The sequence below is a fragment of the Anolis carolinensis genome, unplaced genomic scaffold (assembly GCF_035594765.1).
Source record: "Anolis carolinensis isolate JA03-04 unplaced genomic scaffold, rAnoCar3.1.pri scaffold_9, whole genome shotgun sequence".
Classification (NCBI taxonomy): Eukaryota; Metazoa; Chordata; class Lepidosauria; order Squamata; family Dactyloidae; genus Anolis; species Anolis carolinensis.
Genome location: NW_026943820.1, coordinates 6,099,138 through 6,125,377, shown reverse-complemented (window position 1 = coordinate 6,125,377; position 26,240 = coordinate 6,099,138). Strand labels below are relative to the sequence as shown.

Here is a 26,240-nt window from a genome sequence, read left to right as displayed (position 1 = left end):
CTTATGTGTTGCATGGGTTCTGGGCTGTATGGCCGGGTTCTAGCAACATTTTCAGGCAAAACATCAAGAGAAAGCGCTGCTAGAACCTGGCCGTACAGCCCGGAACCCACACAACACCTTCTTGCTTCTCTTGCTTGCCTTCCCTCTATAAAGCACAATATGAATACCGTGGTTAATGAGTGACAATCTAAAGGAAGCCTAAGTTATTTTAGCCTCTTATTAACATGTTGTCGATCCTCACAATTGTGGTCTTGACCTTTTTTGTCGCCAACATTGCTGCAAGGCAACTTCCATAATATGTCATCCATTAGTATTTCTTTTGCAGTTGAGGTTCCATAACATTTGCATCTTAATCCGTCTCAGTTTAAACCAAACTTGGGCCATCCAGATGTTTTGGACTTCAGCTTAAACTTATTATAAGTAAAGGTTTTCCCCTGACATTAAGTTTTGTCATGTCCGACTCTGAGGGTTGGTGCTCCTCTTCTGTTCTAAGCCGAAGAGCCGGCGTTGTCCGTAGACACCTCCAAGGTCATATGGCCATAGGCATGACTGCATAGAGCGCTATTAGTATTAACAAACTCTAAAATCAGGACAGTAAATAAAGAACGAAACGGGGGGGATTCCAGACATGAAACAATCAGGGCCAGTTAACACCTCCAAACAAAGGATTCCCCTAGGCAGGAAGCAACCAGGCTTTGAAGCTGCAAGGCTATTTAATATTAATCAAGCTGGGCAATTGCAACATTCACACTTGCCTCCAGCAGACAACACCCTGAACATTCCAGAGATATATTATTATTATATAGAGATATATTATTATTATTATTATTATTATTATTATTATTATTTATTATTATTATTATTATTGCCACAAAGACATAGTATGACACAGTAAATGAGATATATATGCTGGATTTCGTATCGCAAAATCACAAGTCAAACACTTCCCAAGCATTTAGGACTATGTGATGTATTATTATTATTATTATTATTATTATTATTATTATTATTATTATTATTATTATATTATGACACAGCAAACAAGATAGATATGCTGGATTTCATATCACAAAATCACAAGTCGAACACTTCCCAAGTGTCTAGGACTGTGTGATGTATTTTCAGATGATGCGTGCAGATCCCGGTTGGGTGGCCTTTTGCAGTTGGCAGATCGTAATTTTGTTAATGTCTATTGTTTCCAAATGCCAGCTGAGATCTTTTAGCACGGCACTATTATTATTGGTTGCTGTGAGTTTTCCGGGCTGTATGGCCATGTTCCCCAGGCGGGAATCAGACAGGCTTTGAAGCTGCAAGGCCATTCAATGCTAATGCAAGGTGGCCAACGACAACATTCACACTTGCCTCAGACAAGAGTTCTTTCTGCCATCCTGCACATTATTCCATAAACCCCACTTGCCTAATTTTGAACAGGCCTCACAACCTCTGAGGATGCCTGCCATAGATGTGGGTGAAACGTCAGGAGAAAATGCTTCCGGAACATGGCCATACCGCCCAGAAAACTCACAGCAACCCAGCATTTTGTTCTGTTTTTCTATATAAATAATTTTCGTTGCGTCTCTGCACTGTTGTGCATCAACATAGTGCACTAGTGTTTGTTTTATACATGTAATTCTTTGTGGACAGAGCGAAGATTGTTGCCATGATTTTCAACCGTAAACACAATCTGGTGTTTATGAGACAAATGTCATGAGAGAAGTACATACAGAGAAAAGGCAAACAGAACTGAGGGTTTATTTGTTTGTTTTTTGTGGACTTTGGGAGTGATATGTACGTGGGGCTGTTCAGCAATGGAAGATTTGACTATTTTATCTAAATTCCCAGCTTTTCTCTGAGAAACTGTTACACCCCTAGGCAGCGAGAGCACCGAAAACCAACACAGAGGCCAATAGCAATATAATATCTTTATTAAGGCAAATAAAGTTCCAAAAGGAATTAAGAAGCAAAGTTGAATAAGCGATTGGCCTTTCAGGAAAGATCATAATTAGTCCAATAAGTGAAAGTCTTATGTCCAATATTAGAATCCAAAGTCCAGAAACCGAAACACACTCAAACTCGGCTTGAGTATTGAGTGGGGAAAAGGAACCAAGAGGCAAAGAAGAGTTCTCTGGATTAAATGTCCAAAAGCAGGATTTCAGGGTAAGGCAGGAACTGGATGTGCAGGAGCTGAAACGCAGTCCAAACTTGGGCAAGGAGGTAGACCGGCACCCGGTCTACTCAAGAGTAAGCGCACCTTCAGACCACTTGGATTTCAAGAGCTAGAGACGATGATGCTTCTCAGTAAGAAGTAAAGTTGACACCGCGAAGGAAAGTTCCCAGCGCAATACTTTTATTGAAGTTCATAAGCTTCCCCAAACCAGGTGCCTGACTCCCTAAAACTTCCCAAGAGAACTGAGCTTGTCACAGTCACCGCGCCAGGTGTCTAACTCCCAAATTCTTCCCAAGAGAACAGGGCTTAGCCATAGTCACCACGCTCCACTAATCTGGCACTTCTCCGCAAGCATTGTCTTTGCGATCTCTCTGTTTTCAAAAAAGCCCTGCGATCAAACACTAAACCTTCAGGAGAATCTGGGAGAGCCGGCACTGTTTCAAGGGCATCCTTAATTGGCTCTGGCTCGGAGATGTCAACAGAAGGCATCTGGAAAGGAGTTGAATCTTGCTGACGTGGGAGAAAACCAAAGTCTTCTTTGTCCTGGACAGTAATGGCCACAGGGTCAGGGGCCAAAGGTGTCCTAGGCATCACAGAAACACAGACTTGATTTTACCCTTTAATGCTAGTCATGTTATCCACCCATGAATCTTGCTAAAGACAAGATAACTTTTAATAGGATCCCAAGACTCTTTCCCTCCAAAGGCAATGAAATGCAAAAGCAGCAAGTGTATTTTGCACCAAATACTGCTAATGCGTTTGGAGAGGCATCAAGAAGTTTGTGAAATGCAACAAAGCCTTTACTGGGCAATTAAAACTTGCTGGTAAACTTGACCAACCAGTCGCGGAGATGAGGTTTCAGTCCCAGAAAGCATTACTTAGTGCTTGTGCAGCAGCCAATATTTGTTTTTCATTTTCCAAAGGGATAGTTTTGTATGGAACTGGATGTTATCTTGGCTCGGTTGATACTATTTCTTCGGTCTCGTAACCCAGTAGCGGCTGAACCTCAGGCTTCCCTCCAAGTGGTTTTCCAAAAACATGTGCTGAGCGACCTGGTTGCTTCTTTTCCTCTTCGTATTCCCTACTTTCCTTTCTCTTTGCTTTTCCTCGCCATGTAATCCTTTGTGAAAGACTCCAGTATAATATGTAAATAAATAGAAGCTTTACCACAGTTTCTGAACCAAAATATACCCTGCAGTGTAATACAATGTCACTCAGGCTTGTGTAGAAGTAACAGTAACTCTACTTCAGTTCAAAAGATCAAACAGAGCAACACTATATATATAGCAGTCTCTCTGAATGCCTACAGAGAACAGAGGGCATACACAGTTCTTTTTTATTTTTAGATATTTTTTTATTGTCAAGTGTTGAATACAGTGAAAGTGTGAGAACAATTTTACGATAGGAAAGGATAGAATAGATCTAGAATAAAATTTTAAAAAGAAAAAAACCCACACCGACAGTTCACCAAAGTCCAGAATAAATTTTTTAAAATTGATCAAAATAGAAAATATTGCTAATAAAAAAGAGAGAGAAAAACAAGAAAAAAACCCCCAAAAAACAAAAAACCTATATATATTTGACTTCCGTTCTTCCTCCTTCTGCCCTTAATGGTATGGGTAAAGGCCCATAACCCTATTAGACTCAATGAAAATTTCACAATGATACTGATTTAGGCTTTTCCTCCCATCTTGATGCTCCTAATGCATTTAAAGTTCTTTATTTGTTCTTGTTTATGTAATCTTCAAAGATTGACCAGTCAGTCTTTTTTATACTTTTACCATTGCTCTGCTTTAATTTTTAAAAAGTCAGCTTATCCATATTTTTTATTTCCAGAATTTTGTCTAATCATTGTGTCTTGGTCGGAATTAAATCTTTTTTCCAAAATTTTGCATAGGACATTCTAGCCGCCAGAGCTGAAAATCAAACATTCCTAACAGATAAATTTCTGATTTCATTGGCATACACAGTTCTTATAAACAGTATTTAAATATGCCTCATTTGCTTCAGAAATAATCAGGCTTCAGAGAGTTGGCAGCCATTTCATTCCTGACTGTTTCCAGTCAGCGCTCTCGTCACTCTCTCAGGTGGAAATGGCAGTTAAAAATGTTTCTGTCAGCAGCAAGCCAGAGACAGTAGCCAATCAGAATTCTGGCCCCTGGCACGCTCAGCCAATCAGCTGCTGACACATTCCTTTCCAGTCAACCCATTACGTCATGGTGCCTTTTACAAATCCCCACATAATAAGCCCTCTGCTTCTTCCCTCCTTTTCTGCCAACCCTGTTTCAGGTGTCCTGAATTATCTCAAAGAGACGTTCACTCACACACCAAGTTACGACATGAGTCCGGCCATGCTAAGCGTGCTGACCAAAATGATGCTCGCTCAGGCGCAGGAGTGCGTTTTCGAACAGATCTGCCTTCCGGGAATACGGAACGAGTTCTTCACCCTGGTGAAAATGGCCCAGGAAGCATCCAAGGTAAGCTGCAACGGGAAACGCTGGGTCTTGCATGTTAATGTGGGATTTATGTATTGATAGTGTTTAAATGCAATTTGTGTCTTGGTTTGTATAGCATACATCATCCAGAGTGTACTATAGTCTGGAAAGAGTTAATTGCTGAGAAGCTGTGTTGACCTTGATGTGTGGCTGGAACTGGGGAGTGTCCAGACACAAGTGTTTGTGCATTACTGATTGCATCAGTTCAGTTCTGTTCTGTTCTGCTGTCTGCTGAGAAGTCAAGTCCTAGAATCATAGAATAGTAGAGTTGGAAGAGACCACATGGGCCATCTAGTCCAACCCCCTGCTAAGAAGCAGGAAATCGCATTCAAAGCACCCCCGACAGATGGCCATCCAGCCTCTGCTTAAAAGCCTCCAAGGAAGGAGCCTCCACCATGGCCCCGGGGAGAGAGTTCCACTGTCGAACAGCTCTCACAGTGAGGAAGTTCTTCCTGATGTTCAGGTGGAATCTCCTTTCCTGTGTCCATTGTCTTCAAGTCTGTTTGTCTTTATTACTGCTTACAGTAAAACTTTGTATATAGTTTTACCAAAGTCTCTGGATGTCACTTTGTTCTGCGTTCCACTGACTCCAACTACTGCTGCGCTGCAAATTACTCTGACATTGCACCTACGTATTGGCCATATGTACATTTGAACACCAAAGACAGGCCAATGGCGTCCTCTCTTCAACACTTTATGAACAACCGAGATCTTAATGACTGGGCAACGGCTCATCCTTGCCTCTTCTGCTTTGTTTCTAGGTTGGAGAGACCTACTTGCTTGTCAATATAGCGATGAATCAAGCACCTGTCAAGGAGAACATCCCTTACTCTTGGTCCAAACTGGTCCAAGTCAAATCAGATCATTTCGGAGCTTTGGCGCATTATTTTGTTGCAACTATCTTGGGTGACCACCAGTGTAAGCATGAATGTTGACTTCTTTGTTTAATACTAATATTATATTATTATAATATTATAATGCTAATATTATGCTATACTAATAACATAATATATTGTATATACACATAATATTGATAATATTATAATGTAATACAATGTAATAATAATAATATGCTATTACAATTGTAGATTAGATATTACATGTAATATTAATAATAATATTGCAGTATAGTGGTATAGTACAATATAGCAATATATAATACTAATACAGTAGAGTCTCACTTATCCAACACTCGCTTATCCAACGTTCTGGATTATCCAACGCATTTTTGTAGTCAATGTTTTCAATTAATTGTGATATTTTGGTGCTAAATTCGTAAATATAGTAATTACTATGTAGCATTACTGCATATTGAACTGCTTTTTCTATCAAATTTGTCGCATAAAATGATGTTTTTGGTGCTTAATTTGTAAAATCATAACCTAATTTGATGTTTAATAGGCTTCTCCTTAATCTCTCCTTGTTATCCAACGTATTCACTTATCCAATGTTCTGCCGGCCCGTTTATTGAGACTCTACTGTATTATGCTATACTAATAATATAATATGTTGTATATACACATAATATTGATAATGATATTATAATGTAATACAATATAATAATAATACACTATTATAATTATATATTACATGTAATAATAATAATAATATTGCAGTATAGTGGTATAGTACAATATAGTAATATATAATACCAATATTGTGCTATACTAATAATATAATATATTGCATATACATATAATATTGATAATATTATAATGTAATACAATATAATAATAATACACTATTATAATTGTATATTAGATATTACATGTAATATTACTAATAATATTGCAGTATAGTGGTACAGTACAATATAGTAATATATAATACTAATGTAATGCTATACTAATAATATAATATGTTGTATATACACATAATATTGATAATGATATTATAATGTAATACGATGTAATAATAATACACTATTATAATTGTATATTAGATATTACATGTAATATTACTAATAATATTGCAGTATAGTGGTATAGTACAATATAGTAATATATAATGCTTATATTGTGCTATGCTAATAATATAATATATTGTATGTACATATAACTTGTAAGCTGCCCTGAGTCCCCTTCGGGGTGAGAAGGTAGGGATATAAATGTCGCAAATAAATGAACAAATAAATTTAATAATAATAATAATAATAACAACAACTTTATTAATAATAACAACAAGGGGACTCGGGGTGGCTTACGTGGGGTCAAGCCCAGGTAAATATATATCTATATATATATAAGGGTAATGAAATTTCGGCCTAGGACAAAACAACAAAACTACACATCCCAGAAACAATAAACTTGGCAGCACAACCCGTCATCCATGCCTCTACGTTCATACAACAAAAAGAAAAACAAAGTCCTAATTAGAGGGAGAGGAATAATTGTTTTTTATCCAATTGCTGTCAGTTAGAAGGCTAAGCTCCGCCCACTTGGTCTCCTAGCAACCCACTCAGCCCAGGGGACAGGCAGAGTTAGGCCTCACTTAGGCCTCTTCCACACTGCCTATAAAATACAGATTATCTGATTTCTCATACCAACATACTTCGCCACAGCAACGCGTGGCTGGGCACAGCTAGTATTATTATATAATAATATAGTTATAATACCACTATTATTTTGCTGTAATATCATTATACAATATAATATAGTTATAATACCTATAATAAATAGCTATAAATTTTATAGCTATACCTATAAGAAATATTACTTTTTGTTACACTAAGTATAATATTATATTATACTTGTAATACCTATAATAAGTATTATAAAAATTATTTTTATTATAGTAGAGTTATAATGCATATAATGAATTTATTATATTGTTATAATTTTCCAATCAATATAATATTATAATATACTAGTAATAGCTATAATAAATAAATTTTAGTATAATATAGTTATAATACATATAATGAATATATTGTTGTAATATTACAATCTATCTATATATATAAAAGGGTTATGGAATCGCGGCACTGGACAAAACAACTAAACTAAACGCCCCACAACCTCGAAAATTGACAGCTCAACCTTTCATCCACGCCTCTACGTTCATACAACAAAAAGAAAAGAAAAATTAAGTCCTAGCCACAGCAATGCGTGGACGGGCACAGCTAGTCTATATTTATAAAAGGCGAATGGCATCACTCCACTGGGCAAAACAACAAAACTAAAGGCCCCCCAACCTAGAAAATTGACAACACAACCCCTCATCCATGTCTCTACGTTCTTACAAACAAACTACACATCCCTAGTAGAAAACGGCCAGGCTTTGAAGCAGCGAGGCTATTCACTGCAATTCCAATTGGCCACAGCAACGCGTGGCAGGGCACAGCTAGTAATATATAAATAACTATAAATAAATATAAATAACAATAACAATAAATACAATAACATAAAACAGAACTGCGCACAAGAATAAAATTTAAACATTAACATACAAGGATAAAATGGTGAGCATTAATAAAACAAGATTTAAATACAAATATAAGAATAAGCATATTAGATAGTTCTTTTAAAGTTCTGTCTAAACCCAGAGCGGATTCCCTGTCTTGCTGAGATGGAATCATCATCTGGCTTTGGGCAGTACTTCAAAATAATAAATAAAACAATGATATCCTATTTTGGATCCTGTTGTCCACGACTATTCACTTACTATAGTTTTACTACCCAGTATATGCAGGAGATTTGGAGGGGAAATCTGTATTTTAATGCTCAACCCCAATTGCAGTGTGAAACATGAACGTAGCCCAGATAGTAATCCTTTGAGAAAACTGGTTTTGGAAGACGGAGAGCAGCAATTCAGACCACGTTGCATCAGCAAGCCTTAAGGCGTGCGATCCAGACAGGAAATGAAAGTCAACAGGCACTTATCCTCCCTTGCATTATATATATATGTTTATTTTCTCCGCGGCAGTGAATCCACATGACGACGAAGACCAGCAGGAAAAGGCCTTCTCCCAGCTGTACGACCGCATGCCGGAAGGGCTGGCTCCCCTGGCCATCCTCAGGGACAGCGTCCAGCGCAAACAACTTGGTAAGAGCACAATCATTTAATCTGCAGCGCCCATCATCCTGGACCAATGCACATGTTGGATGGACGACATATATGGAATGGGTTAAAAAAGCTGAAGCCAATACAGTTGTCATACAGAAATTAAGAAAATTGTGCTCATGGTTAAAGATAACAGAGTCAGGAATATATGTGGTCGGAGGGACAAGTGATGGATGGATGGGCAACACCTATACCAAGAATCCCCAAACTAAGGTCCGTGGGCCAAATGTGGCCCTCCAAGGTCATTTACCTGGACCCTGTCCTAAACTTTCGACTTAGGGTTGACCTAAGTCTAAAACAACTTGAAGGTACACAACAACAATATAATACGAGGGTTATCCAGAAAGTAGATTACGTTTTGGAATTTAAAATGAACAAAGTATAAAAGAAAGGGGTTGTTGTATGTCTTTCGGGCTGTGTGGCCATGTTCCAGAAGTATTCTCTCCTGACGTTTCACCCACATCTATGGCAGGCATCCTCAGAGGTTGTGAGGCATGGATAAACTAGGCAAGGAAAGGAGATATATAGATATAGATATATAGATAGATAGATAGATAGATAGATAGATAGATAGATAGATAGATAGATAGATAGAGAGAGAGAGAGAGAGAGAGAGAGAGAGAGTCCAGGGTGTGAAAAGAGTCTTTTGTCAGTTGGAAGCCAGCAGTAATGCTTCAGTTAATCACCCTAATTAGCATTGGAAAGGTTTGTCTCTTGCCTGAGGGGCAACCTTTGTTCAGAGTCATCAGCCGTCCTTGGGGCTCCTCTGCCCTCAGAGTGTTGCTTCTCATCTACTGTTTTGATTTTAGAGTTTTTTAATACTGGTAGCCAGATTTTGTTCATTTTCATGGTTTCCTCCTTTCTGTTGAAGTTGTCCACATGCTTGTGGATTTCAATGGCTTCTCTGTGTAGTCTGACATGATAGTTGTTGGAATGGTCCAGCATTTCTGTGTCCTCAAATAATATCCTGTGTCCAGGTTGGTTCATCAGGTGCTCTGCTATGGCTGATTTCTCTGGTTGAATTAGTCTGCAGTGCCTTTCATGTTCTTTGACTCTTGTTTGGGCATCGCTGCGTTTGGTGGTCCCGATGTAGACTCGTCCACAGCTGCATGGTATCCAGTAGACTCCTGCAGAGGAGAGAGGATCCCTCTTGTCTTTCGCTGACCATAGCATTTGTTGGATTTTCTTTGTGGGTCTGTAGATAGTTTGTAGGTTGTGATTCTTCGTCAGTCTGCCTATGCGGTCAGTGGTTCCCTTGATGTAAGAACACCTTTCCTCTGGGTGGATCTTTGTCTTGACTCTCGTGGCTTGTTCTTGGCCTTGCAGCTCTTCTGATGTCTGTGGTGGAGTCTCCATTGGATATAGGAGAAAACATTTACCATATGCAGTTGAAAGCCACACCCAAATACCACTTCTCAACATAGTTGCCATTCAAATCTAGGCACTTATCATAGCGATGAATGAGCTTGGCAAGTCCTTCCCCACAAAACTCTGCCGCTTGCGTCCTCAAGCAGCCAGTCACCCCTTCCCGCAGCTGCGCATCGTCTCCAAAATGCTGCATTGAGGACGCAAGCGGCAGAGTTTTGTGGGGAAGGAGTTGCCAAGCTCATTCATAATAATAATAATACACTATTATAATTGTATATTTATATTAGATGTAATATTACTAATAATATCGCAATATAGTCGTATAGTACAATATAATAATATATAATGCTTATATTGTGCTATAGTAAAGGTAAAGGTTTCCCCTGACGTTAAGTCCAGTCGTGACCGACTCTGGGAGTGGGTGCTCATCTCCATTTTTAAGCCGAAGAGCCGGCGTTGTCCATAGACACCTCCAGGTCATGTGGCCGGCATAACTGCATGGAGCGCCGTTACCTTCCCGCCGAAGCGGCACCTATTGATCTACTCACATTGGCATGTTTTGAACTGCTAGGTTGGCAGGAGCTGGGGCTAACCGCGGGAAAAGTAGTAAGTAATAATATATATATATAGGGGTCGCAATGATGCAGTGGGTTAAACTGCTGAGCTGCGGAACTTGCTGACCAGAAGGTCGGCGGTTCGAATCTCCGGGATGGGGTGAGCTCCCATAGTTAGCCCCAGCTTCTGCCAACCTATCTGTTTGAAAGCATGCAAATGTGAGTAGATCAGTAGGTACCACTCTGGCGGGAAGGTAACAGCACTCCATGAAATAAACAATTAATTGTCTATTTAAAAATATATAAATAAATATAAAAATATAAATATATACAAAATATAAATGTGTGGTTCTCATGGGACCACAGTCCTATTTACGGCCCTCCTCTTTGCTCTTCTTTAGGGAAATCCCATTTGAAGAGGGCCATCGTCCACCACGAAGAAGCCTTAAGGGTTTGCAGCATGTGCAGAAAGCTCCGGAACATCGAGGTTCTCCAGGAAATCCTGTCGGTTGCGCACAAGCGATCCCTCCTTAAATATTCACAGCAAGAACTGGAAGACGACTTCTTGAGTTTGTCATCCGCTTCCGATATCCTTCGTAAGTATATTTCATGCTGGGCTGCCATGGTTCCTGATGGATACTGAAATTCATAGACATTTAAGGCGAGAAATGTGCAAACTCTACCATAGTCAAAGCTGTTGGCTTCATTATAAGTCAGCATCTACATTGAAACTCTCAGTCTTTATAGATGAACGTAGTTAAGTTGTATTTGTATAGATTTGTAAAAGGACACCATGATGTAATGGGTTCACTGGAAAGGCATGTGTCGACAGCTGATTGGCTGAGCCAACTAGGACCCAGAATTCCGATTGGCTACTGCTTGTTGCCGATTGTCTAGCTTGTTGCTGAGACCAATTGTCTAGCTTGTTGCTGAGACAAATGGTTTTAACTGCCACTTTCATCTCTGAGAGTGAAGAGAGTGCAGACTGGAAACAGTCAGGAAGGAAATGGCTTCCAGCTCTCCGAACCCTGATATATAAATAAAGGCAAATGAGGCACATTTAAAGACTATATAAAAGAACTGTTTATTCCCTCTGTTCTCTGTGTGAATTCAGAGAGACTGCTGTATATATTGTTGCCCTATTTGATCTTTTGAACTGAAGTAAAGATACTGTTACTTGTTACACAAGCGTGAGTGACACTTTATTATACTGTGGTAAAGCTTTGATTTATTTATATCTACTGCCTCTAACAGTATTTGCTCTAACTTATCCCATCCTGCAATTGTTGTGGAGATAAAATGGGGAGAAAATAATATATGTATTATTTGGCATGAGAATTAAAAACAAATAATTGTGTTTGGTTTTCTTCATAGCCAAGACAGACCATAAAGTAGAAACTATTGCTCCCCAGTTCTCCAAGGTGAAAGTCAAAGACTTCTTTGAAAAGCTGGTATGTATGGAATTATATATCAGTTCAATGTTTGCTTGTGTGTATCATTGCTGCTAATAAGTGCCAATGTCAATCATAATGAAACCCTGACCTATGCAAAGTTGGGTCTATGTGCCAAGTCTGGTCCAGATTCATCATTGGTGGGGTTCAGAGGGCTCACTGAATATGGGAGAACTATAACTCCCAGATGTCAAGGCCAGTCACCCCAAAATTCCACCAGTATGCACAGTTGGCCATGTTGGGTCTATGTGGCAAGTTTGGTCCGGATCTGTCATCTGCTGGGTTCAGTGCTCTCTGGATGTGGGTGAACTACAACTCCCATTTCCCAAGATCAACTCTATTCAGGTCCTGAACCGGTGTCTGGCCGCTGTGTCGGACTGGATGAGGGCTAACAAATTGAAATTGAATCCAGACAAGACAGAGGTCCCCCTGGTCAGTCGCAAGGCCGAACAGGGAATAGGGTTACAGCCTGTGCTGGACGGGGTCGCACTCCCCCTGAAGACACAGGTGCGCAGTCTGGGGGTTCTTCTCCTGGACTCATCGCTGAGCCTGGAGCCCCAGGTCTCGGCGGTGGCCAGGAGAGCCTTCGCACAACTGAGACTTGTGCGCCAGCTGCGCCCGTACCTTGGGAAGTCTGACTTGGCCACGGTGGTCCACGCTCTGGTCACATCCCGGCTGGATTACTGCAACGCGCTCTACGTGGGGCTGCCTTTGAAGACGGCCCGGAAGCTCCAATTAGTACAACGGGCGGCAGCCAGATTGTTAACTGGGGCGGCTTACAGGGAGCATACTACTCCCTTGTTAAGCCAGCTCCACTGGTTGCCGATATGCTACCGAGCCCAATTCAAAGTGCTGGTCTTGGCCTACAAAGCCCTAAACGGTTCTGGTCCAATTTACCTGTCCGAACGTATCTTCCCCTATGAGCCCACAAGAACCTTAAGATCTTCTGGAGAGGCCCTGCTCTCGGTCCCACCCGCCTCACAGGCACGGCGGGTGGGGACGAGAGACAGGGCCTTCTCGGTGGTGGCTCCCCGGCTGTGGAACTCCCTCCCCAGTGACATTCGGCAGGCCCCATCCCTTTTGGGGTTCAGAAAAAAACTGAAGACCTGGCTATGTACGCAGGCATTTGAAGAATAAGCATGTGTTGGCTTCGACGCGGTCTGAATTACGGCTCTTCTATAACGTTTGGTGGATGAATGGCATAAGCACTTTGCATTGTTTTAAACTTTGTATATTGTATTTTATGACTACAGTAGAGTCCCATTTATCCAACATAAACGGGCCGGCAGAATGTTGGATAAGCAAATATGTTGGATAATAAGGAGAGGTTAAGGAAAAGCCTATTAAACATCAAATTAGGTTATGATTTTATAAGTTAAGCACCAAAACATCATGTTATACAACAAATTTGACAGAAAAAGTAGTTTAATATGAAATAATGCTGTGTAGTAATTACTGTATTCATGAATTTAGCACCAAAATATCATGATTTATTGAAAACATTGACTACAAAAATGCGTTGGATAATCCAGAACGTTGGATAAGCGAGTGTTGGATAAGTGAGACTCTACTGTATTTTATGACTGTTTTAACTGTTTTAATCATTTTAGTTTATTGTATATCAGTGTAACGGCATCAATTGCCACTTGTAAGCCGCCCTGAGTCCCCTCGGGTGAGAAGGGCAGGGTATAAATAATTGAAATAAATAAAATAAATAAATAAATATTCAAACCCGGCTAGTATGCACTCTTGGCCGTGTGTGTGTGGCCAAACTTGGTTTAGATCCGTCATCAGCCAGGTTCAGTATTCTCTGAATGGGTGAACTACAACTCCCAGAATTCAAGGTCAATCGCCCCAAAACCCTGCCAGTATTTATCATTGGCCATGTTGAGTATGTGTGCCAAGTTTGGTCCAGATCCGTTGCTGGGTTCAATGTTCTCTAAATATGGGTGAACTACAACTTCCACACGAGAGGGTCAGTTCCCCAAACTTCTCCAGTATGTTCTATTGGTCATCAGGGTTCTGTGTGCCAAGTTCGGTCCATGTCAGTCATTGGTGGGATTCAGAATGCTCTCTGGATGCAGGGTGAACTATAACTCCCACTCAAGTTTGTGAGTTCCCCCAAAACCGCTCCTGTATGTTCTGTTGGTCATGGAGGGGGTCTGTGTGGCAAGTTTAGTCCTGATCCGTCATTAGTGGGAGTTGCAGTGGTCAGTGGGAGCCCAAAGTGATTGAAAGTACTGCAAATCCCATCATCCGTGGTCCATCCTCCTCCAAACTTCACCAGGCTAAAAGAATGGAATGTGTTACATCTGTGTCAAGGCAAAGTGGAATGGCACATGCACCACGTACATGACTATAAAATTAGAAGGATATTCCTAGATAAGCAAGGAGGGGTTCCTTATGAATGAGAACACTTTTATGATGTGACTAGCTGTGCCCGGCCACGCGTTGCTGTGGCAAAGTGGTGGTGGTATTGGTTAAAAATTGTTGTGTAATTTTTATTTGACGTTATTTGTATTTTTTAATTAATTTTATTGTAAGTTATCTTTTTATTTATTATATTTTATTATTTTCTTGTATTATTTTTAGTTATTTTCTGTTATTATAGTATTTTATTGTATTAATTTTTTAGTGTTTTTTATTATTTTTTAGTGTTTTTTATTATTTTTTATTGGGTTGCTAGGAGACCAAACTGGAGGAGCTTAGCCTTCTAACTGGCAGCAATTGGATAAAAGCAATTATTCCTCTCTCTCTCTAATTAGGACTTTATTTTTCTTTTCTTTTTGTTGTATCAACCTAGTGGCGTGGATGATGGGTTGTGTTGTCAAATTTCGAGGTTGGGGGGGGTTGTAGTTTTGTTGTTTTGTGGGTCGCCGTGATGCCATCACTCTTTTATATATATAGATTTAAAGATGCGTAGATCATGGAGAGGCCGGTTTAACACACTGTTTTGTGCATCTCAGGGTCCGCTTGCGGTGTTTTCGGCCAAGCAGAGGTGGACGGCTCCTCGCACTGTGCGCTTCCGATGTGAAGCCGGGAATCTGGGATTTACCCTGAAAGGCGGGCCACCCGTCCACGTTTACTGCCTGGATCCAGCTTGTCTCGCAGCGGTAAGACGTCTCACTTAAATTGCTTCATTTTGCTTTGCCTCTGCTTTCAAGCTTAGCATTTTGCTCCTGTGACCTTCCACTTTTGTTTTTCTCTCCAAAGGGTAGAATGCATATTTCGCGGTTAAATATTAACAAAAGTCATTCACCAACATAGGATAGAAAAAAAATATTTGAAGTAAGCCTGTCATGAATGCAACACATTCCAAATCCTACTGTTGGTTTAAGAGGGGGTTTTGTCCAGTATTTCCAGTTGTAAATTTAGCTGTGAACTGTGACCCTTCGTCACAAAAAGCACTGTAATCATTGCTTGAATTTCTCCAAGCTTTCTCAAACGTTATAATTTAAGGGCAATGCACAGCACAGTGTGTTCTGTGAAAGCCTGTTGGGTTGTTTATATTTTGTAAGCGATGCAAGTGCTGCGGGAAAGCTCTCATTGGAACAAAATTCCCAGCGTTTGTGGTTCTTTCTGTTCAGATTATCTTCTGGAGCATGGGTTAGAATTGCGCCACCGAACCATGCATGCCTCCCACCTTCTTGTATGCAGTTTAACCTTCAGATTGCAGTTTAATGCTAATTGTGGTTTCTTATAACAGAATCCAGAGTTAGGGATTATTTGTACAGTAGAGTTCTGGTTATCCGACATAAACGGGTGGGTTGAATGTCGGATAACTGAAACTGTTGGATAATAGAGAGGGCCTATTATCCAAGCCTCTCCACACTCCAAGCCAGATGCTTGGCCGGGAGGGAGGAGACTTTTCCCTCCCGGCAAGCACCAGGTTTGAAGAGCCCGTTGCTGCCTAGAAAAACAGCTGTTTTCTGCCTAGAAAAACAGCTGTTTTTCTAGGCAGCAACGTTCCAAGCACGGTGCTTGCTGGGAGGGAAAAGTCTCCTCTCTCCCTGCCAAGCACAAAGCTTGAAGGCCCTGTTGCTGCCTAAAAAACAGCTGTTTTTCTAGGCAACAACGCTGTTTTTCTAGGCAGCAACGCGCAAGGGGCCTCTCCAAGCGCCTGGTGCTTGCCGGATGGAAAAGTCTCCTCTCTCCCTGCCAAACACTGGGTTTGAAGACCTCTGTTGCTGCCTAGAAAACAGCTATTTTTCTAGGCAACAACACTGTTTTTCTAGGCAGCAACGCACAGGGGGTCTCTCCAAGCCCCTGGTGCTTGCCGGAAGGGAAAAGTTTCCTCCCTCCCTGCCAAGCACCGGGCTTGAAGAGCTCCGTTGCTGCCTAGAAAACAGCTGTTTTTCTAGGCAACAACGCTGTTTTTCTAGGCAGCAACGCGCAAGGGGCCTCTCCAAGCGCCTGGTGCTTGCCGGAAGGGAAAAGTCTCCTCTCTCCCTGCCAAGCACCGGGCTTGAAGAGCCCCATTGCTGCCTAGAAAAACAGCTGTTTTTCTAAGCAGCAACGCTCCAAGCACGGTGCTTGCTGGGAGGAAAAAGTCTCCTCTCTCCCTGCCAAGCACAGGGCTTGAAGAACCCTGTTGCTGCCTAGAAAACAGCTATTTTTCTAGGCAGCAACGCGCAGGGGGTCTCTCCAAGTCTCATCTCGGTCCCTCCCGGCAAGCACCCGGCTTGGAGAGACCCGCTGCGCATTGCTGCCTAGAAAAACACAATGCACAGCAGGCCTCTCCAAGCACAGCCTCTTTAAGGCTCCAAGCACAGCCTCCATCGGGAGGAGCAAGAAGCCGGCGCATCGGATAATACAGTGTGTCGGATAAGCGGAAGATGAATAACTGGTTGATGGAAACACCTTTTTTTTTTCAAAGCTCCTAACTCCAGAACCTGAGTAACATGGTTATAACATTGTTTGTTCTGACACTACTGCCATTTAAATTGAAACCAGAAATAACGTTTCAAAGTGTTTTTCTGATTTTGGGTTGTAGTGGGGGAAGCATTCATCATAGTTCTGCCGTTTTAACCTTAAACAGCAAACTATGGGTTTGGGCAGGAGTGCGCCAACTTCGGCCCTCCCTCCAGGTGTTTTGGACTGCAACTGCCACAATTCCTAACAGCCTACCGGCTGTTAGGAATTGTGGCAGTTGCAGTCCAAAACACCTGGAGGGAGGGCCGAGGGTGGCCCAGGTTTTTCTTGCCTTTTAAGAGAGCATGAAGGGCCTAAATTGTCTGCAGAAACATTTCATTTTCTGACCCTAAGATGTGCCCTATCATTTAAAGTTGGCAGGTCTGAAAGAAGGGGACTGCCTTGTTGCCGTCGAAGGCGCAGACTGCAAATGGCTGGGAGTCAGTGAAGTCTTGGAAAAGCTGCGCAACTTGGGAGACCAGGAGATGGAGATCCAGGTGATCAGCTGCCAAGATACGGCAGCTTCCCTGGTAAGTAAAGCGGGACGGTACTTCACCGAAAGTCTCAGTCATTTTAACAATTACTGCCATTGCCAGAAGGCACAGAGAGTTTCATCTATGCTGACGATCGTGCCATCACCGCTCAAGCAGAGAGCTTTAAATTGGTTGATAACAATTACTTAGGCTCCAATCTTAATAAATGTAAGGCTGTTTTAAGTCATAACCCCATGTGGGGATAAATGGGACTTACTTCCAAGTAGACAAAGTAACTTTGCTTTTTCGTTAATAAAACTATTTTTGAGATATTGTATTGTTATTTGGCTAATAAGGAAGGAACCCCTAATATTACTAGACAGCAGAATTTTATTATATTTTTTTAAATAATTAATTTTGTCGGGGGGTCCTGTCTTCAAAAGTGCATTCGGCTCATTTTCCCTCTCTTTTCATTGCCCTTGTACTTGACCCTGGAAGATATGTTATTATTATTATTATTATTATTATTATTATTACTACTACTACTACTACTTCTATTATATTTATACCTTGCTTTATCTCTCCCAGAGACTCAAAGCAGCTATGTATCTATTATCACTATTAGAATGTATTATTATTATTATTATTATTATTATTATTATTATTATTCCTCTTTTATCTTCTCAAGGAGACTCAAAGCGACTATGTAGCTATTATTTATTATTTATTTATTACAATATTTATATCCCGCCCTTCTCACCCAACAGGGGACTCAGGGCGGCTTACAATAAAACAGACATATAAAAACAGTACAATACACTATAAATCAGTTAAAAAATTAACTTACATATAACATTCATAAAATGCATTTATAAAATATAGATACAAGTGTACAAGTTTAAAAGACTGGGTCTGTCAATTGAGTTTATTATTAGTATTAGAATGAATTATTTTTATTACTGTTCTTGTTTATTTATGCTCCACTTTTCTCTCCACAAGGATACTTAAAGAGGCTGTGTATTATTATTATTATTATTATTATTATTATTATTATTATTCCTCTTTATCTTCACAAGGAGACTCAAAGCGACTATGTATCTATTATTAGTATTAGAATGAATTATTTTTATTACTGTTCTTGTTTATTTATACTCCACTTTTCTCTCCACAAGGATACTTAAAGAGGCTATGCATTATTATTATTATTATTATTATTATTATTATTATTATTATTATTATTATTTTCTTTTCACAAGGAGACTCAAAGCGACTATGTATCTGTTATTAGTATTAGAATGAATTATTGTTATTGTTCTTGTTGTTTATTTATGCCCCACTTTTCTCTCCACAAGGATACTTAAAGAGGCTATGCATTATTATTATTATTATTGTTGTTGTTGTTGTTATTATTATTATCATTGTTATTATTTTCTTTTCACAAGGAGACTCAAAGCGACTATGTATCTATTATTAGTATTAGAATGAATTATTGTTCTTGTTTATTTATACCCTGCTTTTCTCTCCACAAGGATACTTAAAGAGGCTGTGCATTATTATTATTATTATTATTATTGTTATTATTATTGTTGTTATTATTGGTTGCTATGAGTTTTCCGGGTTGTGTAGCCTTGTTCCCCAGGCAGGAAGCAGCCAGGCTTTGAAGCTGCAAGTCCAAATAATTCTAATCAAGGTGGCCAACTGCAACATTCATACTTGCCTCCAACAGACAAGAGTTCTTTCTCTGGACATTATTTCACAGATATATAAACCCCACTTGCCTAGTTTCCAACAGACCTCACAACCTCTGAGGATGCCTGCCATAGATGTGGGTGAAACGTCAGGAGAGAATGCTTCTGGAACATGGCCACACAGCCCAGAAAACTCACAGCAACCCAGTGATTCTGGCCATGAAAACCTTTGATGCCAAATTCCGAACTCTTAAGAAAAATGTAGGGAGGGAGCAACAATGCAACAGATCTACAGATATATCTATAGATATATACAGTAGAGTTTCACTTATCCAACACTCGCTTGTCCAACGTTCTGGATTATCCAACGCATTTTTGTAGTCAATGTTTTCAATATATCGTGATATTTTGGTGCTAAATTCGTAAATATAGTAATTACTACATAGCATTACTGCGTATTGAACTACTTTTTCTGTCCAATTTGTTGTATAATATAATGTTTTGGTGCTTACTTTGTAAAATCATAACCTAATTTGATGTTTAATAGGCTTTTCCTTAATCTCTCCTTATTATCCAACATCTTTGCTTATCCAACGTTCTGCTGACCCGTTTATGTTGGATAAGTGAGACTCTACTGTACTGCATTTTTCTTTAGACTGGAAATAAGGGAATAATTTCAAGGTTTTTCCCTCCATATTAATTATATCACTGCGCAAGTTGATGCGAGTGATTTTTCTCGGGAGATTGAGTTCTGTGCAGAGAGGCCTCTCTGAGAAACACAGCGTCCTGGACAAAGCGTTGCAAAGTTGTTCCATTACGAGCCTTCATCAAACCCTAATAACAAGTGAAATTCTTGGAGTCCGGTGCTCCGGATTGGCCCGTGCCCAAACTGGGAACATCATAATTACTGCCGAAGAATGGTGCGGTCTGTCTCGGAACAGGATCCACACACTGTGTGTCCTTTTGTTGTCTCGTAAAATGTTGTTGACCCGTCACGGATGACCGATTTAATTTGTTTCATGCTCTCTCTTTCTCCCCGCTACAGCACAACAAAAGCGCAACCTACTCTGTGGGCATGCAGAAGACCTACTCTCTGATCTGCCTGGCCATGGACGAAGACAAGAACGACAAGGCCAAGAAAACGACCCCGAAGCTGTCCTTTCTGAGCTGGGGGATGAAGAACAACCGGCAGAAGGCCGCCAGCACGCTCTGCCTTCCTTCCGTGGTGACGGGAAGTTCTCCAGCGAAGAAGAAGCTCACCTCTCCCTTCACGCTTCTGAGTACAGACAGCTCGTTGTATTAGAACTGGGAAAGCAGTCTTCCTTGTGCCATGAACATGTAATTGTAAAGTCTTGTCAATCTGGAATGGCTGTGGTTCCATAGGCCAACTCAAATCTGGACGGTGCCTTTTCTCCTTATGCTGGAAAAGCAAGGCATTTTAATCAGGAATTATCTCATTTGCTACCGAACTCCTCTGAAGCATCTGTATGCGTTTCCTCATGACTCTTCTCTGCAAAGACGATGAAGGATTGTCTGTCATTGTGCCATGGTCAAGTCGTAATTTTAAAGTGTACTGAGCATCCCCTGGATTCTTGCAAAAATAAGAGAATCAATGACTGAGATGGCACAACATTCACTTATTGGTTACATTGGAAATGGTTACACTGAAGTCCAAAAAACTTAGCTGAGATCAGTCAGTACTAGAGATGGGATGGCCTGGAGGCAAAAAAAAAACCCAAAAAAATCTATTTCCGAAGCCATTATATGGTTTGAATACCACGTCATAGATATATTATTTATTACAGTAGAGTTCCGGTTATCCGACATAAACTGGAAGCCGAATGCTGGAAAATTGATAACCCTATTATCCCTCCTGGCAAGCCAAGTGCTTGCCAGGAGGGAAAAGTCTCCACCGGCTTGAAAAGGCTCCCTGCTGCCTAGAAAAACAGCTGATTTTCTAGGCAGCAACACGCAGGGGGCTTTTCTACACCAGATGCTTGTCTGGGAAAGAGGAGATTTTTCCCTCCCAGCAAGCAACCGGCTGCCTAGAAAACAGCTGAGCTTCTAGGCAGCAACTTCCACACCAGATGCTTGGCTGGGAACAACCGGCTTGAGAAGGCTCCCTGCTGCCTAGAAAAACAGCTGATTTTCTAGGCAGCAATGTGCAGGAAGCTTTTCCATGCCGGCTGCATGCTTGTCTGGGTAAGAGGAGATTTTTCCCTCCCGGCAAGCAACTGGCTGCCTAGAAAACAGCTGATTTTCTAGGCAGCAACTTCCACACTGGGTGCTTGGCTGGGAGCAACCGGCTTGAGATGGCTCCCTGCTGCCTAGAAAAACAGCTGATTTTCTAGGCAGTAATGCACAAGGGGCTTTTCCATGCTGAGTGCTTGTCTGGGAAGGAGGAGATTTTTCCCTCCCGGCAAGCAACTGGCTGCCTAGAAAACAGCTCATTTTCTAGGCAGCAGCTTCCACACCGGGTGCTTGGCTGGGAACAACCGGCTTCAGATGGCTCCCTGCTGCCTAGAAAAACAGCAACGCACAGGGAGGCTCTCCAAGCATCCGGTGCTTGCCGTGAGGACAGAGTCTGTGGTGCCAGGCACCCACTGAGAGAGGCAAGACGGATAATACAGTGTGTTGGATAAGCAGAAATCGGATAACCAGAACTCTACTATATTGGAAAAGAAGATATTCTACACACTTTTCCCCCCTAATTTTTCCGCGGAAAAAATGCCACTGCAAAGCACTTTTTTCCCCCAGGCCTTCCCATTTCTACTCAATAAGGTAAATTACATGGTGGAAATTAAATCTGTTGTGTTAAACTCAAGTGACAAAACCTGGAACTGGTTTGAAATATTGCCCCTTTGGGCCCATCCTGGATCCTCCCTTGGTGTGCACGTTTTAGTATCAGGAGGAGGAGAAGAGTCCTCTCTGTCCAGTAGATCCAAGTGGATGGCTCTGCAGCACAACCGTCCTTGCCTTGCCCATCGTTTGTTGCCATCGCAGTGGCCTTGGAACTGCAGAAAGCCTCTCCCCATGGCATGGATAATTTTGCTTGCATTGGCAGCAATGCTGAGCAATGCCCTCAAACTTCCTTCAGCTCCGAGGTTGATGCTATGGGATGAACGACCACCAACAAGGTGAGCATCCCTCCATTTTCCCAACACTGATGAGCATAGGGAAACCATCATAGTGACAACACTGCCCCATGCAAAGGATGAGGCTGATTCATAACCAGCTCCAGTGTTTACATTAACCTGAAGTGCGGGTAAGCTCCAGGCCAGTGGTTCTCAATCTATGGGTCCCCAGATATGTTGGCCTTCAACTTCCAGAAAAGCTGGTAAACTGGCTGGGATTTTTGGGAATTGTAGGCCAAAACTCCTGGGGACCCATAGGTTGAGAACTACTGCTATAGACATTCCTGGTTTTGATTAACAACCACATTAAATGGCTGTACCCCGTGTTATGGGCGAGATGGCTCAGTATATTATGAAAACGACGCAGAGCCAATTTGTGCCCATTTCAGTTTCAAGTCTCGTGTTGATTTGGATGCTGCACTGGGTGGACCTCTCATTGAAAAACAGCATCATCCCACTTTCAACATTATTAGCTTTCCAAAGAATTAGTGTGCGTGTGTTTTTCTTAATGAATTGATATTTCAGTACCGCTGTAACACATAAAGGTCCTCGGGTACCAATGTTGCCGGGAAAGGCCAGAGTTTGTTCCATCAAGGCTTGGCCTGGACGACACTCCTGAATTCTAGCCTCCAAATAGTTCTTGAACATGTATTGGGATGAGTCTGCAAGATAAACGCTTCTATGGCCCTACTGTAATGAATGTATAGAGCAATGGTTCTCAACCTGTGGGTCCCCAGATGTGTTGGCCTCCAACTTCCAGAAAAGCTGGTAAACTGGCTGGGGTTTTTGGGAATTGTAGGCCAAAACACCTGGGGACCCCAAGTTGAGAACCACTGGTATAGTCAGGCTGGAGATGCCGTGTGTTTTGCGGATATTGTTGAAAGTCTATTTTCCACCAGCCTTTTAGCAAACATGGTTACTTTTTGGAAGATGGGAGGTTGGTTTCCTGCTTCCATGGGAACATGATTGAAAGATGTTGCCACCGACTTGCTGCTAAACCAGGCATTGGCCAACTTCGGCCCTCCCTCCAGGTGTTTTGGACAAACTTCGGCAAACTTCGGACTCCATAGAATCATAGATTCTATGATTCTATGGAGTTCGAAGTTTGCTGAAGTTTGTCCAAAACACCTGGACTCCAGGTGTTTTGGAGCCGGTAGGCTATTGGGAATTGTGAGAATTGAAGCCCAAAACACTTGGAAGGAGGGACGAAGTTTGCCCATATCTGTGATAAACAATATTATTAGTCCAGATATTTCAGAAGTAAACTTTGCCTTGTTTACATTCTTCCATCTGCATCTTTGCATCTGTGAAGCCAAATCGATTTAAGCAGCGCCCCAGATTGGAGGAGAAAGGATAGAGAAATAATACAGTAACCAGATTTAAATATCCGAAGATGAAGCAAACCTGTTTCTGCGGCTTCGGAAATTAAAACAGTAAGAATTGTATGACAGTGGATTTATCTGCCTTGCAAAGGAATGGACTCTCCTTGTTGGGAAGATGGAAACAGAACAAGTTCTTTTAGCCCAGATCAAACTCCCAAATGCCTGCCAAGTATCATTGTAAAATATACCTGTAATTTAGTAGCAGAAGGACTGCTGTCATGTGAGGTTTTGCATACCCAATGCCTTGTTCCAAGTAGTTTACAATGGAACTAACTATGCCTTAAGAGACGTTTAGGAGCAGTCACCCATTTAGGAACCCGTCCAACTGGTCGTATATTTTTCTGGACATTTGCTGCTGCTGTTCTCTCTCTCTCTCTTTAAAGTTGACGCTTGCTAACACAGTAGTGTTAGTCTAAAAGTATTGTCTACAGGGTAGATCTCGCAATGTTTGATTGATAGATTAACTCCTTGCTTTGATTTGAACTCATGGCGACGGGAAGGGGATCGATCTCCCTGATAGGAAATTTTAGGTAATGCGGTTTGGGGATTGTATTTGTTTGAAAGCCTGGTGTATCAAACTTTGTATGAACTCATCTATCTTTTTTTTAGGGTTTTGTATTTATACATATTAGGTGTAAATACATGCATTTTAAAGTCTTATTTAAGAATCCTTTTGGACAAGTGTTTGTCTTCAATTGCATTGCAAGTAGGATGAAGCAGTGAGGCCTCTCTCGCCTGTTGATGCTTGTTAAGAATGCAGATGCAAACCAGTTTATTTCTTCTCTATCCTTCTGTGAAAGGAAAAGAAATCATCAATAGCGGCTGCTCTTGATCTCTTGTTGTTGTTGTTGTTGTTATTGTGCAATATCTGAATTGATGCTCAGAACTGATCTTAGCACATAATAAAACATATGTAGCGAGTCACAGAGTCTTATGGATTATTATTTTAATTCATTCACCGCGAGCCACATTGTTAACTTTGTCCCAACTTTTTGCATTTTTAATTTTTTTTTGTAAAATTGACATTTTCATAACCTTTTGGAGATTTTATGATCTTTGGAAAAGCATGGCCTTGTTCAAAGTCACAACCTTTTGAAAAATTATACCATAAATTTTTGGCAGTCAGGTCTCTCAGCAGTTAAACTGATGTACCTAGATATTTCTTTGAACAGTTAGGCACAAAGATATGCCAATACACAAAACACACATATCTAACAAAGTTTCAGAAGTGTTCTTTTAGTTGCCCAAAAACATCTCTCCCTTAAAATATATTTGCCTTTAAATCATGCTCTCAAGAGACAGAAATAAACAGACTTCTTTAAAAATAACATAGTTGGTTTACTCACAAACTTCATGTATTTAGCATACAGTTACTTTGCTTATCACTCCAGTTACAAATACAATAATAATATTAATATTAATAATATTAATAATATGCGGTGTCATACTATGTCTTTGTGTCAATAATAATAATAATAATAATAATAATAATAATATGCTGTGTCATGTTACCAGGTGAGTGTATAGCGGAATCAGTAGCGTCCAGTTAACACCATGTGCAAAGAAAACTCAGACCAGGCAGAGGAATTAAAAGAACAATGGAAACTTTACTCTTGCTTGTTGAGTTGAAATCAAATAAACAGTTCTGCAATCATACAATGTCCATGTAGTTGCATAAGAACAATAACTAATCAATCAGCATCAATATATACAGCATAGCATATTCAAAAATACTACTTGGCCGTAGCTAGAGAGCCCTGTCTTTTTCTGTGCTCTCTCTCCAAGCTCAAATTCCAACTGACATTCTCAGCCACCTGCCATCAAACAGATACATTGTTTTAGGCGTGGCCTTGCCTCTGCAAAAAGAGCTCTTTTGCAGAGTTCCCTTTGCAAACCAAATTTGCAAGGATTTCTTTACACACACACACACACACACATATAGCAATTTGGCACAATATGTCATACTATGTCTTTGTGTTAATAATAATAATAACAATAATAATAATCATCATCATCATCATCCGAAAATACATCACACAGTCCTAGACACTTGGGAAGTGTTCGACTTGTGATTTTGTGAAACGAAATCCAGCATATCTATCTTGTTTGCTGTGTCATACAACGTCGTTGTGTCAATAATAATAATAATAATACTTTATTTATATTCCTCCCTATCACTCCATGTTTAGCCTCAGAAGAGAAGGTGGAGAGGAGACATGAGAGGAGCCATATTTAAATATGTGAAAGGACGTCATAAGGAGGAGGGAGCAGGCCTGTTTTCTTTTTGCCTTGGAAACAAGGACCCAATGGAGCCATGGGTTCAAATGACAAGAAAGGAGGAACATTAGGAAGAACTCCTGACTGTAAAAGCTGTTCAGCAGTGGAACTCTCTGCCTCGGAGTATGGTAGAAGCTCCCTCCTTGGAAACGTTTAAACAGAGCTTGGGTGGCCATCAGTTGGGGAAGCTTTGATTGTGCTTTTCCTCCATGGAAGGCCTTGGATTAGATGGCCCCTGAGGTCTCTTCCAACTAGTTTTCAAATCTACTTCTCTGAAG

The 26,240-nt window shown here is 40.8% G+C and overlaps 1 protein-coding gene across 2 annotated transcripts in view; it reads left to right on the top strand.

Annotated features, from left to right (window-relative positions):
- The window catches only part of rhpn2 (rhophilin Rho GTPase binding protein 2), a 71,875-nt gene extending 47,266 nt beyond the window's left edge, over window positions 1-24,609 (top strand). Inside the window, exons 8-16 of one of the 2 annotated variants that reach the window (XR_010000627.1) lie at window positions 4,457-4,644; window positions 5,424-5,580; window positions 8,587-8,706; window positions 11,048-11,242; window positions 12,021-12,097; window positions 15,064-15,210; window positions 17,383-17,538; window positions 20,215-23,334; window positions 23,443-24,609. Coding sequence is in view for 1 of the 2 variants with exons in the window: in XM_062961930.1 (XP_062818000.1) it covers window positions 4,457-4,644; window positions 5,424-5,580; window positions 8,587-8,706; window positions 11,048-11,242; window positions 12,021-12,097; window positions 15,064-15,210; window positions 17,383-17,538; window positions 20,215-20,472 (1,298 nt within the window). In the remaining variant the exon portion in view is untranslated. Of the gene's footprint in view, window positions 1-4,456; window positions 4,645-5,423; window positions 5,581-8,586; window positions 8,707-11,047; window positions 11,243-12,020; window positions 12,098-15,063; window positions 15,211-17,382; window positions 17,539-20,214 lie in introns of both variants that reach the window. The other variant, XM_062961930.1, reaches the window with a different exon arrangement.
- Window positions 24,610-26,240: the final 1,631 nt, after the last annotated feature.